Below are 16998 nucleotides of genomic sequence, written 5' to 3'. Positions count from 1 at the left end.
GTTAATGTTATCTAGAATCATCATATAAATAAATGCCATGATTTTATAATAATTTGCAGACTGTAATTTTGTAGCATTCTAGCTCTAAAAATCTCGCACAGCTTATCATAAAATGTGTATAAATAAATCGAGAGTGGAAAGGAATTATGAGTCTCAATCTACCCAATCCTAGTATATTGGGGATTCTATTAGTGGTATCGACTCACAGTGGTCCTCAATTGGTATTTCAATATCCGCCTGATTTATCGAATGATTCCAAAAAAAATAGCAGTTTGAAACGAACTAACAAGGTTTCAACTTTGCAAAGTAGGGTTAGTGACACAGAAGACGATATTGATGACGATGATTACATTGCAGACAAAGAAAACGATGAGGAGTACATGAATGAAGATAGTGATGAAAGAGAATGGGATTCAAGAAAAATGAACTATTACTTGGGAACTAAGAAGGATTTACTTCTGTTTCTAGATGAGCAAGAGAAGTTTCGTCAAAAGCCACAAGGATGGAACAATAGTCATAGTCATGAGCAAACTAATATACAAATGAACTCAGATGATAAAAGCTCTTTGCGTCGTAAAAGCAAACCAGGTTCTTCTGATAAGCAAATAGACTCCCCAAAGCTTGATGCAACAAATTCAAATAATTTAAAAAAGACGATATCCAGTATATCGGATTCCCAGAAAAGCAACACATCAAAGAGTTCAGTAAGTGGAGCTCCTCCTGTATCTCCTATTACGAGTAGTACAATTCTTGGGTTTGAAGCTGATTACTTATGTGAGATGCTTTGTCCTCCAAAACAAATGTGTAATTCAAGATTTGAAATTATGATCGATGATTTAGTGTTCTTAGGATTGCCTATTCACAGTTACGACAATGGTTCTTGGAGATCCAAACATTCTCATCGCCCCAAATCTGGAAAACTGTCTAAGGGAAGGTTTAAGAATGCTACTGATAATGCCAGTATTGATAATGAAAAAACAGATTACGAAAACACTTCTAAAAGTCAATCAAAAAATGCTATGAATATGTTTCACCTAGTTTTTATAATGAACCCACCTATTATCGAATGTAACTATCGTATTGATGAGATGTTTCACTACGTTATATCAAGATTATCTCTTGTATTAAGATATGAACAACTGAAACATGAATATGTTTGGAATCAGATCCGTTTGATATATAATTTAAAAGAAGAGTTTAGAAATCAAACAACTACACTGAATCTAACAAGATATTTAACTGACAAATCGTCATTGTGTAAATTAATATCAGACTGCTTTATTCAAATCTCAAGGTCTAATATTGCCAATCTTTCAATAAATAATAAATTAAGGTCATTTCAAATTCCAATCAAGACAGAGTTTCATTCATTACCAGATTCTACTGTGCCATATTTGCCAGGTTCTCATTTATCATCCACTGTAAATATGTTAGCTAATACTGGACTTATTAGCGTTGGTGAAACCGTAAGGTATGATAATGTAAATAACTTGAATGGCGGCACACTTGATGATATTGTTGATATTGATGACAATAAATCAGACTCAAATGCTGATGATATCATATATTATGCTTTATTGTTATTGGATGACCCAGAAACTATAATCAGAGATATTAAAGCTCAACAACAGAGTACCCTCGCGAATTTTATTAGAATGATTAAACCGACTGAATCCCTATTAAAGCTAGCTAACAAATTGAAGCTGCAAGCCAGTGATGATGGATTTAGTTTAGATGTTGGACAAATCAAATCCTTTGCTTTTCATTTAATATATTGGAGAAGAGCTCGGGTTATCCTCCCAATAGGCACAAGATCCGTCTACATCGTTTCGCCGATGGCCCCTATTACGCTTAATTTTCATCATGATATCTTTATTTTCAAAAGAACATTTCCAGCACTACCATCATTACCGCATTTCTTGAAGCTTTTGTCAAATTCATCAAAGCCGAGACAATTAGCCACCATTATTCCCTCTAAAGATCATCGTGACGCATACCTTAACGCCCTAAGCTGGTTGATTAGATATGGATATGTTACCCAGTTACATACTTTTATTTGGCTAAAAATTTCTAGGAAAGTGAAAATGAAGGTTGAAGAAGACTTAGAAAATGAAAGTGCCAATAATAAGAGAAAAAAATCAAGCGTTTCATCTGACCCAAATACATCTAGCAAAATCAATTCCGGTACAGATAATACTTCAAAGACAGAATCCAATCAGGAAGCAATCCAGCGCAAAATGTCGCTATTGAAGATAGTAAATAAAAACACCGATAGTAATCCAAACTCTTATGATCAGGAAATAGACAATATTGAAAAGAAGTTGGTATCACCATCTACAGGTATCAATATTGTTTTAGAGGAAGAAGGAGATACAATAATAATTGATCCTGGGCGTGCTTCCTCGTTGGAAAGAAGATGGATAAATAAAGTGATTTCAGAAGAATGCAGCCTCTCATCAGAGTTAACGGTAAAGTTCTACGACCTATTAAAATATATGAATGGCAAGAATTCATTAGAACTTTTGCTATTAAAAGAAAATGTTTCAAGGCAAGAGTTAAGAAAGCTATTGTTTGCGATTGAAGATCATATAATTTCAGTAAGGCATTGGTAAAATTTAGCCCTTACGAATTGTTGAAAACGTAAATATGTATTAGTACAAGTAATATACAAAATTATTCAGTCAAAATGAAATTAAGCAAATACATTTTCCTGGTTGGCTTCTAGCTCATTTCCTTCAACTTCATTAAAACTTGAAAAATGAATTGGCCTATGTAATTCGTGATAGAATGGAAGAGGAATATCAACCTTTAAATCATACAAACCGTTGGGATCCCAAACTGGGCCGATAAACGAATAGTTCCATATATCATCATCAGGCACCATAAAGAGTCCAACAATACGATCTGACAATAATAACAGGCTCTTCTGACTAAATGATGCTGAATATCCTTCGGGTGCTTGTGAAATCAAATCCTTATTTGTTGAAGCCCAATCATACCCTGCCCCTGACAAGGTATATGCCGCAAGAGAAACTGATCCTGGCGTAAACGAAACAGTTAATGTAACAGCCTTATCACTCCATAAGGAATTATTATCGTTCTTGAGCTTTGCTTGTGTAGCCATATCAATTGGCGATAATAAATTAGTGTCCTGAGACTGAGTGTGAATCCACCCTAAAAGCTCCAAACCCGTCAATGGGCCTTCTTGTTGCGGAAGCTTAGAAGGAAATTGTACCGAATGAGTATTGGCCAATTGAGGCACTAATGCAATCACTTTAATTTCTTTAATTTGTGGGTTATCGGAAGGTGAAGATCCATAAATAAATGCACCCACTTGAGTCCGTAAATCTGAAATTTGAATGAACTTCTTTAATAAATTTTTTGGCATGATATATGTAAAACTATCATCATCAATAAAGTCATCCGACAGAACGTATATATTTTTGGCACGTAAATGCAAATTATTGGACGCAATGGCACGATTTCTCCATTCGTTCTTAGATGCAAATGACAGTTGCTCGTAATTTGTTGTTGTGACAGTTACAATTTCTTCACCATGTACGTTTTGAGTCTTACTCTTTAATGCTGTTAACTGGTTATTACTATTTATTTCATCCTGGCCCAGTTTATTGTAACCTTCGACATCGGCAATTTCTTGCCTCTTTGTCGATGGAGCCTTAATATCTTGACCTAATATTAAATCACGAATTTCAGATTGTGTCAAAGATTGTATATTGATATCATGTTTCTTTGCAAAATCATTAAGTATCAAATCACGTAATTGAGTTTCAACATCAATCCACTGTTCATCCGTAAATGTGGGCCATATGTGATGCTCTTGAGTGATTACACTGGCATCAGGGCGTAATATCAAATTGGTACGCTCTTGACTAATCCCCAATGCTCTCAATAGTAATATTATACGCGAGAAAGCAGTATAGGCTGAAATACTTTTCAACCAATCATCATACAAGTTGAATAATACCATTTGTGGTTCGCTTGCTTTTAAGACAATATCAGCCAATTTATCAATTTTCATTGCAGATGCAAAAGGCAAGTGGAGCTCTGAAGGTCTTATCGATATATTTGGGAAATCTAACATATGAACCTCTAATGGATCCAACATACCCTTCCTAGTAACAATTAATTGTTTTGGTTGCTCTTCTCTTGGTAAAGAACGAACCAACGCAGCAACTTCTTCTGCCGTTTTCCACTTTGCCAACTGTCCCAAACGTTTCTGGCCTGCCCATACTGATGTATGAATAATCTTCAAAAATAATTGTCCAGTTTTAGGATTTAACATAAAGACCGAACCGTTGATAGGCTTCGTAGTTAAGTTACCTTCAAAAGTTTTATGAACAGTTACTCGATACACGTTGGTATCATCTATGAATAATTGAGTATCATTATTAAACAATTCAGCATAATTGTTCGAATTAAGAAATGCTTCCTGTGGTTGTGCTTGATATAACTGTAAGCCTTTACGTATCCGTTCTCTGAGAACATATAAGGCTGGATTAGATTTCATAATCTCTTTCATAGCATTTTGCATTAATGGCTTAAATCCAGAAAACCAATTACCATAGACATCATACATATTATATGCCAAATCAATACCTACCATTGCACCTGTTGGAGAAGGATATGCACTGCTACTATCTGTTGTATAGTCTAAGAATTTAGCCCGAGTATATCTTGAAATATCATGGGAATCATAGTCACCATACCTCAATTGCACATCAATCCAATATTTATTGGCAGTCGCTGCATCCATTGAATCATTACTATCATGTAAAAGTGATGGTCTTGATACGTTCCATTTATATGTACTTGTAAGAACAATATCCGCACAAGATGAGTTCATTTTATAAGACTTACGTGGGTGAATTGCTTGTTTTTCAACACTATCAATTTGCAAAACCTCTAGTTCTTTATCTAATACCTGGCAAACATCCTGAACTACACTTTCATGGATTTTCTGCCACAAATGAGCTCGGAATATTTGAATCAATGATATTTTAAGAGTTGGAATTTTACCATGTAAAAATATACCTGTTAAATCTAGTTGCACTAAGAACCCAACATAAACATTCGCACGATTGATCGTAGGTGACCACCACAAGGTGAAACGACGATTGGGGATTTGACTTAAGCCAGACCTTTGGGCATTTGTTAACTTCTTAAATTTCAATGAGTCTTCAAAACCCGACGCTTTCTCCCAAAAAAGGCCTTCCCAAGAATCAAAGCCAGTACCTTGGAATAATGTATGTTCTAGGATAGTCTCGATACCACCCAAAGCTTGAATAACATCAGTTCTATAAGCATTGAGATTCCATAATTTACCATCATGATGACTGCTGGTCCAAGAAAATGGGTTGAACCTCGGTAAACTAAATTGTTTAAATACCCTACGGATTCTGTGACCCTTGTCATATGCTAAAGTATGTCTATCCTTTTGGAACAACGTACTAATACGAGGCAAACCTCTATTCCAGTTACTTTCCATATCCTCAAACGTAAGACGACGATTCTGTTCTATAGCTTCTTGACGCTTAATAGCATATTCGGCCCAAACTCTCTGTGAGTCCAAAAATTCATTTTCCCATGTTGTAATATATCTAAAGATTGTTGGTATCATCTTTTCTTCCTGGTGATTCATTCCAGCTCTAAAATGGGTTATACCTGTATCCGTTTGTTTTGACCATCTTAAATCAGAAGCAGGAATTAAAATGTGAGAAGCACTCAACATGCCGAGTCCACCTAACTCTTTTGGTGTATAGAAAACAGCTGGTGGAAAACGCGATGGCATTTTAGAGTTCAATCCCATTTTAACCCTGTTCTGGATTTTTGTTTCACATTTGACTAAGATGTCGAGTAATGATTCTGTAGAAACAGCGGCCTCCCTGAAATACGCAAAAAGGGCGATTAAGGCCGTGTTCCACTTTGCTGCGACCTTTGTAAAGGTAGTAGATCCGGAAGACATCAAAATTTGACGGATTCTATTATTGAACTTTTCTACTTCATCCTGACTGACCTGAAGAAAAGCCTTTGCAGTCCTTTCTTTACTTTCTTGGTCTATCAAATCCCATACACCTTCCTGTGATGATGATTCGTCACGAATACGGCATTTTGGCAAAATTCTTACCTCAAATCCACACATAGAGAACAATAAGTTAGGGTTCTCTCTTGAATACACTGAAGCAAATGTATCTTCCCATTCAATTGTTGTCAAAGATCTTGGAATACGACCAGCAATCTCCCAAAATACCGCTCTTCCAAGGTTAACATCATGTCTCATTAATCTCATTCTTGAATCTCTAGGCCAGCAACGACGATTATTATACCCAACCACATTTTCAAAGTTGGGATCAGGATTTTCCGAAAGATACTCTTGTATCAAGCTATTTGCATCTTCATTATCAAACCTAAAGAAGATATGAATCTTGTCAATATAACGAGAATATAACCTAATTGGACTTGATGTCTCAGTTTCAACATCTTTAAATTGAAGAAATCCATTCGGAAGTTGAGGAGGTCCGGCCAATTCGCTAGCTCTATCTAATCCTAGAATCAAAAGATCAATCACTAAACCATAATACTGATAAACAAACGATGAGAATTGCAAACCACGAATTAACCCATACTGATTAACATGGTTCATGTCTTTATAGGTCAAGCTAACATTGTTCTTCGACGTAATATAATCCGCGATATTAGGATCCACTATCAACCTCAATAACCTATTCAACAAGGTGAAATCAATCTTTTCCGCCATTTTGCTTAATGAAGTTTCTAACATAACGTTACATTCACCATTAGAAGTTTCCCAAACATTCTCCAAATTGTTGATTCCCTGACACCATTTGTAAGTAAGTAATGGAGGAATCTCATCATCACTTGGTTTAATCCAATTTGGGAAAAGCTTTCTTTTATCAGCTTCATACCATAAATATTGATCAAGGTAAGCATCTGTAATTTTTTCAAGTGGATCTATAGCATATGTTGGCACTAAATGACTGTAGTAATCCATCATTTCTAAACCAACCTCTTTAAATACTCTCTGAGTTAATAAGAACTTTTTTATTCTTGCAAGACATTCGTGTGGGTTGTCATAAGCCTGTTCAATCAATGCCAATTCTTCTCTTTGAGCTGAGTTCATACGAGCATTAGCATTGTAACTTTCTTTCAAATTTTCCAACGCTAATACTAATAATTTAGTATCATGCTTATAAGATATAGGTGGAAAAGGAATTGGACTGAATTTCCTACTTTCCAACCAATGTACCATCGTTTGGAATGTCGTGATTGCATGATCAGGGGATACATATGGCCCATCCTTGGCAAAGTTAGTTTGTCGCTCCTGTTCATTCTTAATCCATAATCTTGTCAAACGTCCTAAATTTTTCTTAGCGACTGTTTTTTCGACAGTCGCCCCTCTTCTAATGCGGTCTCTGTTATAATGCGCTACAGAAATCCACCCATCTGCCTTGGCTTTGATATATCTTATGATGATTTTCTCTATGGGCTCGGGTAATCCTGGGACCTTCCATGGAATGTTAGCCTTCCAACATCTCCATGCTTCACTTAAATGTTGTAAAACTGTTCGTGATTTATTTTGCTTCAATCCTTCAGGAATCATATCTAATATGTCATGCATGACTTGGGCTCTTAATTCCAAGTCATAATATGAATCAACACGTTGCTTTGTAATTGTTTTAGCAACATCATTGCTCCTTCTACCTTCAAACTGTCTTGCCAATAAATTTCCAAGCCATCTTTCTAATAGAGGTATTATTCCTCGCATGAAAAATAACCAAACTCTCCATGCGGGTTGCCAAAATCCACAGCCAGGTCCTTTACCAATAATAGAATTAAATCTTGAATAAACAACGTGCTTTAAATCTTTGCATGCTCTTATCTGATGCATTACTTTATACTTATAACGATAAATCCCGGTTAATTGCCCCAAGTGATTCAAGATATAATATATACCATCTGCTAATTGAAATGCATCCACATTCCCTAACCTAAATTGGACTTGCGAATCAACCAAAATTTTGACAACCCTTAATATTTCTCTGATTAAATGAAATGCGTTACCAAATCTTGACTTCTTACGCTCCTTCGTAGTCAATGTCTTCGTTGGTTTTAAATTGAAATTATAATCAAGATGTAAATACGTAAGACCTTTCCTGTGTATCAATAGATTAAGCATGTTGAAACCCTGGCGACATACTTGCAAACCTGCTTCTACCCAGTCTATCGTAGTTTGTTGAAAGTATTTAGTAGCTTTCAAGTTTTTCAACAATTTAATTTTCCTTTGGTTACTCATTTTAGAACCAGTCTTATTTCCTTGAGGATTATGTAGTTCATTTAAGATGTATTTTTTTAAAAGTTTCTGATAGGAAACCCGAACTTTAACAGGGTATTCTGTTGGTGGATGCTGTTTATACCAAGGTTTAACAAGAGCAACATCTTCCGCTCTAACCATCCTTCCACTTCTTCGGTTATATGGAAATGGTGCCCACCATAACTGGATTGCTGATGATGTACCTTCTGGGTCTAATGGTAATTTACAATCCCGGTCGTGCGACATGAACGGTTTAAAGTCTATTGGCAAATCAAAACTCATGTCTTCTTTCTTGATATTTTTGTGCTTCTGTTTCAGCTTATGGGGCGTAATTGGATTTAAAGCAGGATCAAAACGAAATGCTGGTAGACCTGTGTCTTCACTCGAATTTTTAATAAAACAATTTAACGGTTCATGATACCAACCAACATAAATCAGTTTTGTGAATGAGTTATATAAAAATGGGAATGCAACTTTATATTCCGATTTTATGGGTATTCTAAAGATAATTCTATCAATTGAATTAAATTCCGTAAAATCTTCTATTTCTGGGTTATTAATTTTGTCTTTATAGAGTGGCTCGAATTTTGGACCCCCAGGAAGAGCAATGTTTAAACTTTTCGATGTGAAAAAAGAAGCCTTGTCAAAAAGATAATAGTAATTTGGATCTGTCACGTCGGGTAACAATGGCGTGGATAATTTATAAAGATTAGCCATAGTTTGCAAATCAAGATTCCATTTTTTATATGATTCTCCATTGACCACCTTTAAATCTTCAATCAATGGCTTTTCATCATAAAACCAGTCAAATACACTCTTGTCTTTAATTTCATTAAGTTCCAATTGAATACCATCTAAAGGTTCTACATCTTCTATGTTCTCCATCCAGTCTAATGGAGGCTCTTCATCATCAAAAGGTGGAAACCTCATCCTTTTGAAGTGTTTTCTATCTCTTTTTTCCCTTCGCATCATGATCCAAGCTGTTGCCCATTGTGCTGTGTAAATAGGTTCAATAACTCTAGGAATTTCGTTCACAAATGTTATAGCACCTGTGATGTGATATAAAACTTTGACATCTTTAGTCAGTTCCCATGGTTGAGGCATGTTTTCCAACAATTTAAGAATTGCATGAGGTACGTACTTTAATGACCCTAAATGCGATCTTTTATCTGAGGCAAATGTTTTCGACGATAGGTCGCCGTGGTCGAACATGATCTTTCGCAAGTGTTCAGGTGGCATGTCAACTTTGGTAGGATGAACCAAACCTCCCGATTTCTTACTATTCGATTTTACTGTTGCCGAATATCTATTTTTTTGAATTTGTAACCATCTCTTTTTTCTGGCCTGTAATTCATCTTTCGTTACTATCGCGGCCGATGACCTTTTGATGTTAGCTTTGGCCGATGCTATACCTGGCGGAGGAGGTGGTGGCGGTTGTCTTTTTATCCTTGAATTAGATGAAACCGAATTTGAAGGAGGTGGTGGAGGTCTAGCTCTTGAATTGTTCATGCCTGGCGGAGGTGGAGGTGGTTGATGTGAAGTCTTTCTATTTACATTATTATTTGGCTTATTATTACTAATATTGTTCAGACGCTTATCCGGACCGCCTGAAGGAGGGGGAGGAGGCGGTAGTTTAGGTCCCATTTTATATATGTATAATGATAGATAGACTCTTCGACTTTTCAATAATCAGCTGTAAACTATTCTTATACAAGGTGTATTTTTGAAGAAGATATAATACTCTGCACATCGCAAAATGTCGTTTTGGAAAGTGCGACATTACTAATCGTGTGTCTCTCCTCTATAGGATTTCCCGATCATGGCTAGTACGGAGTAACGACAAAGGCCTTCAGATTGTTGTTAATTCATAGCATTTTATGACGTAGTATATTTGAAAGAGTAATAAATGTCAAATAATACTATATTGAAGAACACAACATCCGCATCTATTGATTCCAATGAGGATCAGGATGATGAGTGGTTTCTTGCCAAATTAATCATAGCATTCATTGATGCAATCTGGGAACAAAGTGAGACTTCGTCTCAGAATCGCATACTGTGGGATAGATTTGGAGGTGTAGCAACATACTGCTGCTCAATATACGGTGTTTCGTGTTTGGTCATGGCATTAATATTAAATCGAACATTGGTAATGGCCTCCACAAATTCATCACGGAACCAGCAATCGGCAATAAGTAGACAAAGGGGTATCCTTAACACACCAAAACTGGCTGAGCTTCTAAAGAACATGAGTATGGTGAGTTTCAAGTTATTTGCAGTAGGATTATTGTTGTACAATTGTTACTATTTGTTGGTTGCGTTGAATCTTTACTATCATACTGGCCTAACGGTAAATGATTCTTTACCTTGGTACCATGTATTGGTACCAGATAACCTCTTTGAATACGATCCTGATGTGTTTAATTCAAATAGATATATGGCAACACCAAAAGATCAAGTTAATATTGGTCCAACTACTGATATGTATTGGCCAGTTTTCCTTGGATTCTGTTTTCTGCTGTTCATAGAAACATTTGTGTCAGTAGTCCAAGGTAAGCAGCCTTATACTGAATCAGGAATCACCATTTTCGAGCATTCTTTAGCGTTCCAAGAGGTTAGTTCAACTGGATTCTTCGGTAGTTCTCGTCTTTACAAAAGGCCTACTGAACAGGTTTTAATGGCTTGCATTTTCCTGACAATGAACCATATTAATATACATATTGGAGGGCTATTATACAATAATAGATACAGACTTATCCCGCTGACAATAATCGGATTGGCATTTTTGACATATTTCGTATCATGCTTTACAAATGGAAACATATGGAAATTTCCAACGATTATTATTATGTCTTTTGTGCCTCAAGTCCTTATCATGCTGATAATTTTCGTATCCGTATTTATATTTTCGATGGCTGTACTAGCAAAGGGGTTCCAATTACAAGATTTAAATTATGCTAGCTTTTTACTTTATGAAAATCACGAAAGCGATACAGAATTCAGAACAAGAAATTTAAACATCGGGTTGCAGGATGATTTCTATACTGCATTGTTAAATCTTGGTATGTTAGCAATTACACTGGCCGGTAAATCAAGCTATATTACAGAGCTTAGTCTTGTAACGGTTGATGAAGACACATGGTTAGAAAGAAGCATTTGGCAAAAGCTCAAATACCAAGTAAAATCAGTTGCAAACTTACAAACTAAGACAAACACAAACAGTGTAATGGATTACTTGAAAAAGAATAATATTTCCGGATATGGAAATATGATAATGACTCCTTCAAAACGTTTGATTTCAGGCGAAAGGACAGATGTATTCCACGATGATTCTACCGATTTAAAAAATTCCAAATCTATCAGCGTATTGCGTAAGAGGATTCTTTTTCTTAAAGAAATCTTTTCTGATCTTATGCAATTATTATATGGATTGATCATTGATTCCTTTTTGTTAAATTATGTACCTAAAATATTCAGTCATTATGTTTTACGTCGTCCGATTAGTGAAAATAGGAATATACTGGAAACGGATGAAGATTTTGAAATAAGGAAAAGAAAGGCCCCTGCATTTTTACGCCCGTACATAAGAAGGAATGTAAGGAATCCTAAGAAAGTTACTTCACTTAGAAAAGAAGTGACACCAAGCGAACAATCGGTGGATTTGAACGATTACACCGAAGAACAGTTGGCTCAAGACTATATATCTTTATTACTTGAGAAGGAGTTACCTGATGTTGATGATTCAGAGGACTACTACCAAACTAATTATTATGAACTGGACCTAGACGAAGAGTCTGATATTGAGTCCATATACTTGTCATCAACCACGTCACTGAGAAATCAGTTGATGGATGATGCTTCTCATACATTGATTGATGAATTGTTATCTCCTGAAGAGTTCCAAAATTTAATGAGTTCCGCTAATGTTGATATCTTACAACGCCACTTGAATCATGACTCACGGGCAAATGGTATATTAACTAGGTCTAGATTCAATGCACTCAACTCGGGTCTCACTACACAAGAGAATAATTTATCTAGCCAAGATGAAATATCAAAACTATTGGAATTGATATTAAATAAAAGAAAAGCTCAGATTTATGATTTATCATCTGATGGATCTAACAACAATACTGAAGACTACGATCTAAATTCAAAATTAGATTGTGTTATTTGTCAAACTAATGTCAGAGAAATCATTACATGGCCTTGCAAATGTTTCGCTATTTGTGAATCTTGCCGTTTGAGTTTAATTTCTAAAGGCATTGAAGGCTGTGTTTGCTGTCGTAGAGATGTCGAAGGTGTATCTAAAGTATTTATACCGTGACTCTTGCCCCTTATATATATAACGTTCATATCATCTGTATATGTTAAATACATATAAACTACCATATGTGCTCATAACCACACAAAAGTTTTTGGCCAAATTAATTAATCCCTAAAAAAATGTAATTGATAAAGATAATTATATAATAACCAATCACGACTAGATGTTCTAGCTATTAAGATACGGGTTCATGTTATTCAATTCTTAATTAATTTACAAATTGCAAATTAAAAACGGAACCGTTTTCTAAAATATTTAGTATGAGTCTTCAACCGAATATCGACCATGCTACAATAACAAGCCGACTTAACGGTCACCACCAAAATGCTAACACAATATCACATCTATCCCAAGAAACACCATTACCGTTTAAAAAATACACAAAGAAGAGATCATGGGTCTGGGATTGGTTTGAAAAAATCCCGATAATAAATATAGGGCCGTTTGTTTATACTGCCATCAGGAAATATTCCGATTAGATGGGGATAGGGGATCACCAAAGAAGTTAATCACGCATGTAAATTCAAAACATGGAATTAATAAAGACAATTTTGCAGGCGAAGGGTTGTTTAAAATAAGGTTGGAAAAATTAAAAACGTACGTCAATACTTTTGGACCCTTGGTTACAAATCGAGGTGATGCTATTGTGTACGGAATAATGAATCTGGGCATTCAAAATATGACTGCAGTCCCAAATACATCGCCTATTATTTCTGGTCCGAGTGCTGCAAGTGTAAGTCCACCGCAACAGAATAGCATTCCATCAGAACCCATTGGAGTGATTGTGGGGGAGACTCGACCACAGCTACCAGTAATTACAAAATCTACAAACCACGATATACAGCCTCAAGCTTTCCCTACTCCACCATCAACCGAAACAACCAATGTACCACGCGCCGAATCGAGGGAACCTCCTATGTATCTTAATGTAATTGACCCTTCGCTCAGCTCAAGTTTCTATGAAAGGCAAACAGATTTAAATTCCAATAGCGTGTTCCATAAATCGAAGAAACAGGAAGAAATTGAAAAATATAATAATTTAATCGTTAATCACAATAGACAAGTTGAGGAATACAACAAAGCTGCTGTCATCGAAAATGACAGAAATATGCCAAGTGAAGGTTCATCGAGCGGTTCAGAGCTGCACCGAACTCTGGAGAACTATAAATTTAAGCCGCAGAAACTGTTCATACCGTTGGAAACTGATCATGAAGCACTTGAAGGTAACAAATGTAAAGATGCCCTACGAGAGTTTATTATAAATAATTCTGCATCATTTAATAATGTACTATTTATTGAAAGCGAGAGTTTCAAGCAGTTTGTTAATATTTTACGAGAACACCCAAATGATCCTATATAGAAATCACGTAACTTATTATGTATATATAGAACCATATCTCATACTCTCCATATTATAGAAGACCGAAATGGAATTTCTATTTATTCATTTTTCACTACGCCAATGAAGATATTGTCTTTTGATCAAATTAGTTCATACTTACCCCATTTTGGCCTTAAATACTTCTTCGTTGAACTCTAGAGGGCATTTAGGGAATTGAATAGTTTCCTCGTATGTGGCCCAATTCCCTCGGGCAACTCGTCAAATCTTGATAACCCGATTTCATACAAAGAACACCTTTTAATGTTTCAGGCTTGGTATATCAAGATGAAAAAACAAAAACCGGTAATATTTGGTTCAAAAGTGATATCATTGACGAAGATCCAATTATAATGAATGACTGGTATTCTTGGATATATTTTGAATCCCTAAAGAGAACGTTATTATTTGCCTTGGCCAAGTCTTGATTTGAAGTTTACTTACCAGCTACATTGTATTTCGTTCGTTCTCTGTTTTACTTAAATTTTATCTCAGTTTATGTTTACGTTCGTAAATAGTATTTTTATGTAATTGAATTTCCTCTACTATCAGAAGAGAACTCTACTTGAACCGTATTTAACATCATTAGCCGTGTTATAGTACAGTGATTTGCATATCAAATTGACGCAAGCTAGAGTATATTATACGTATTAGAGAGACACGAAGATGATTAAATTATTCATTGAAAGCATTATCTTGTATCAGCACCCTACAAGAGCGCTCCAAGCATGTCCCATGAAGCCTCTTGTTACTTGTTTTGTCCGTACCAAGACTCTCTATATAATAGGAGAGTGCTAGTGTTAAGATTATGTAATCATTTTACAAACGATACGCGAAACGTCCAATATTCTTTTCTAGGTACTAGTTGATGAGAACTAAGCTTACATGAATATTTCGTCTGCATTCCTTATTATACAATCGTAGGGTTAAAAAGAAGTTATCACGAACATTAGTGAAGAAAGATACAAACATTCCATTTGATTGTTGCTATATTATATTTTCGTTGTTAGTATAACTGCAATTTCTACTTTATACAAGACACTTAAGATGCCTTCAGCCGAGACTATAGTTACCACTACCACAATCAAAACAGCAACAGCTATTACCACATTAGCACCTACACTTGAAGGATTGACAGCGGCTTTATCGCAAAATTTTGTTCACTATTTAAACTATTTGGATAGACTACCAGGTGGACAGATTATTTTAAGGTACATTAAATCTTCATATAAGAATGACCCAGTTAGGTCATTGTTTGAGTTAGCACTCTTTATATTTGCAGTCCATTACTTTCTTTCATCGAAGAAAAAGGAAAATAAATCTGACTTGACTGTATTCAGCGAAAAAGAAATTGACGCTTTATGTAAAGACTGGGAACCAGAACCTTTAGTTGAAGACCTTTCGCCGTTGGAAAAATGGGAATTGAAGTCTATACCTGAAATAAAAGGACATAATGGATCGCATGTGCAGTTGTTGAACGGGAAAGGCTCTTCTTTGGGTAAAGTCGTCAATTTAGCATCATATGATTTTTTGAACTTAAATGAATGTGATAGCATTAAATCAGCGGCAAAGGAATGCATCTCTGCCGCGGGGGTAGGTGCCTGTGGGCCACCAAATTTCTACGGAACACAAGACGTTCACGTCAGATTGGAAGAAGACTTATCCGAGTACTTAGGGACTGAGCAGGCTATATTATACGGACAAGATTTCGTTACAGCCGGGTCTGTTATTCCAGCTTACTTGAAGAGAGGTGATTTATGTATTGTGGATAGCGGTGTCAATTTGGCTATTCAAAAAGCTTTGATTGTAAGTCGTTGTGATCTTGAATGGTATGATCACAATGATATGGATCATTTAGAACAAATTTTAAAGGAAATCAAACCTGTCATAGAGAAACAGAAACCGATTCGTAGAAGATTCATTGTTACCGAGGCTTTATTCGCAAACACTGGTGATTTAGCCTTATTGCCAAAAATTATTGAGTTAAAGAACAAATATAAATACCGTTTATTTTTGGATGAATCATTGTCTATTGGTGTTTTAGGTGCGACTGGTAAAGGTCTTGTAGAACATTATGGAGTTCCAAGATCAGAAATCTCTATTACCATTGGTTCCATGGCTTTGTCCTTTGCTTCATCGGGTGGTTTCTGTGTTGGTGTTACTCCAATGATTCAACATCAAAGAATCTCATCCAATGCTTATGTTTTCAGTGCTGCATTACCGCCATATTCTGCTAGGGTCAGCTCTGAGGCAATTAAAGAGATCACCACAAAGTTAGATTCCACTGGAAAATCTAAACTCATGAAGACTTTGCAAGATAAAGTTCTGTACGTATATCAACAATTAGAGCAACACATTCCATCGTCATTTTTCACAGTAACATCTGCTCCATTTTCCCCAATCATTCATTTGGGATTAAGCCTGGAATATAGAAAGAGCTTGAATTTGCCTCCATTTTACGGTAATACCGATTTGTTACTCACAGGCAAACAGTCAAAGAAATTGAATGAATTCAACCATAAGCTTAATGCTGAATCGTTCATACTACAAAAGATCATTGATCAATGCTTAACACATGCTGCTGTATTGTTGACTAGATCCAAACATATTTTGGAACATGAGAACCTACCAGTACCAAGCCCACATCTACAATTTATGGTTAATGTAGGTGTGTCAACTGAAGAATTTGATAGAGCTATTTACGCCTTGAAAATTGCCATGAGAGAGATTTGCTCCAAAATCCGTAACGAGAATGATTTGCTTATCTTAGAAAATGAAATCATTAATTATTGATTCTATGGCTTCATATTAAAATATATATATCCTTTGTTTACAATTTTTTGAAGATGTGTCTTAATTCATCTCGCGACACATAAATTCAAAATCTTATTTATCGATACATCATTATAATAATTACGTATATTCTGTTTATTTCAGCATTCT

General features: G+C 35.6%; 5 protein-coding genes across 5 annotated transcripts; 4 read left to right on the top strand and 1 right to left on the bottom strand.

Moving 5' to 3' along the window:
* Positions 1 to 146: 146 nt before the first annotated feature.
* Positions 147 to 2612, top strand: AC631_01645 (uncharacterized protein; the record flags this gene model as incomplete). The annotated part of the gene is made up of 1 exon (XM_015610475.1): positions 147 to 2612. One exon carries the CDS (start codon positions 147 to 149, stop codon positions 2610 to 2612), a length of 2466 nt encoding a protein of 821 aa, XP_015468664.1.
* Positions 2613 to 2692: 80 nt separating this feature from the next.
* Positions 2693 to 9994, bottom strand: PRP8 (U4/U6-U5 snRNP complex subunit; the record flags this gene model as incomplete). The annotated part of the gene is made up of 1 exon (XM_015610474.1): positions 2693 to 9994. The coding sequence occupies one exon, from the start codon at positions 9992 to 9994 to the stop codon at positions 2693 to 2695; it is 7302 nt and encodes a 2433-aa protein (XP_015468663.1).
* Positions 9995 to 10256: 262 nt separating this feature from the next.
* On the top strand, positions 10257 to 12677 carry AC631_01643 (putative ubiquitin-protein ligase; the record flags this gene model as incomplete). The annotated part of the gene is made up of 1 exon (XM_015610473.1): positions 10257 to 12677. One exon carries the CDS (start codon positions 10257 to 10259, stop codon positions 12675 to 12677), a length of 2421 nt encoding a protein of 806 aa, XP_015468662.1.
* Positions 12678 to 13356: 679 nt separating this feature from the next.
* AC631_01642 (uncharacterized protein) lies at positions 13357 to 14037 on the top strand (the record flags this gene model as incomplete). Its single annotated transcript, XM_015610472.1, has 1 exon — positions 13357 to 14037. One exon carries the CDS (start codon positions 13357 to 13359, stop codon positions 14035 to 14037), a length of 681 nt encoding a protein of 226 aa, XP_015468661.1.
* Positions 14038 to 15102: 1065 nt separating this feature from the next.
* On the top strand, positions 15103 to 16848 carry AC631_01641 (serine C-palmitoyltransferase; the record flags this gene model as incomplete). Its single annotated transcript, XM_015610471.1, has 1 exon — positions 15103 to 16848. One exon carries the CDS (start codon positions 15103 to 15105, stop codon positions 16846 to 16848), a length of 1746 nt encoding a protein of 581 aa, XP_015468660.1.
* Between the last annotated feature and the right edge of the window lie 150 nt (positions 16849 to 16998).

Source organism: Debaryomyces fabryi (genome assembly GCF_001447935.2).
Source record: "Debaryomyces fabryi strain CBS 789 chromosome Unknown contig00024, whole genome shotgun sequence".
In the NCBI taxonomy this organism is placed as follows: Eukaryota; Fungi; Ascomycota; class Pichiomycetes; order Serinales; family Debaryomycetaceae; genus Debaryomyces; species Debaryomyces fabryi.
The sequence above is the reverse complement of the archived record's forward strand: the minus strand, read 5'-3'. Positions and strand labels throughout refer to the sequence as shown.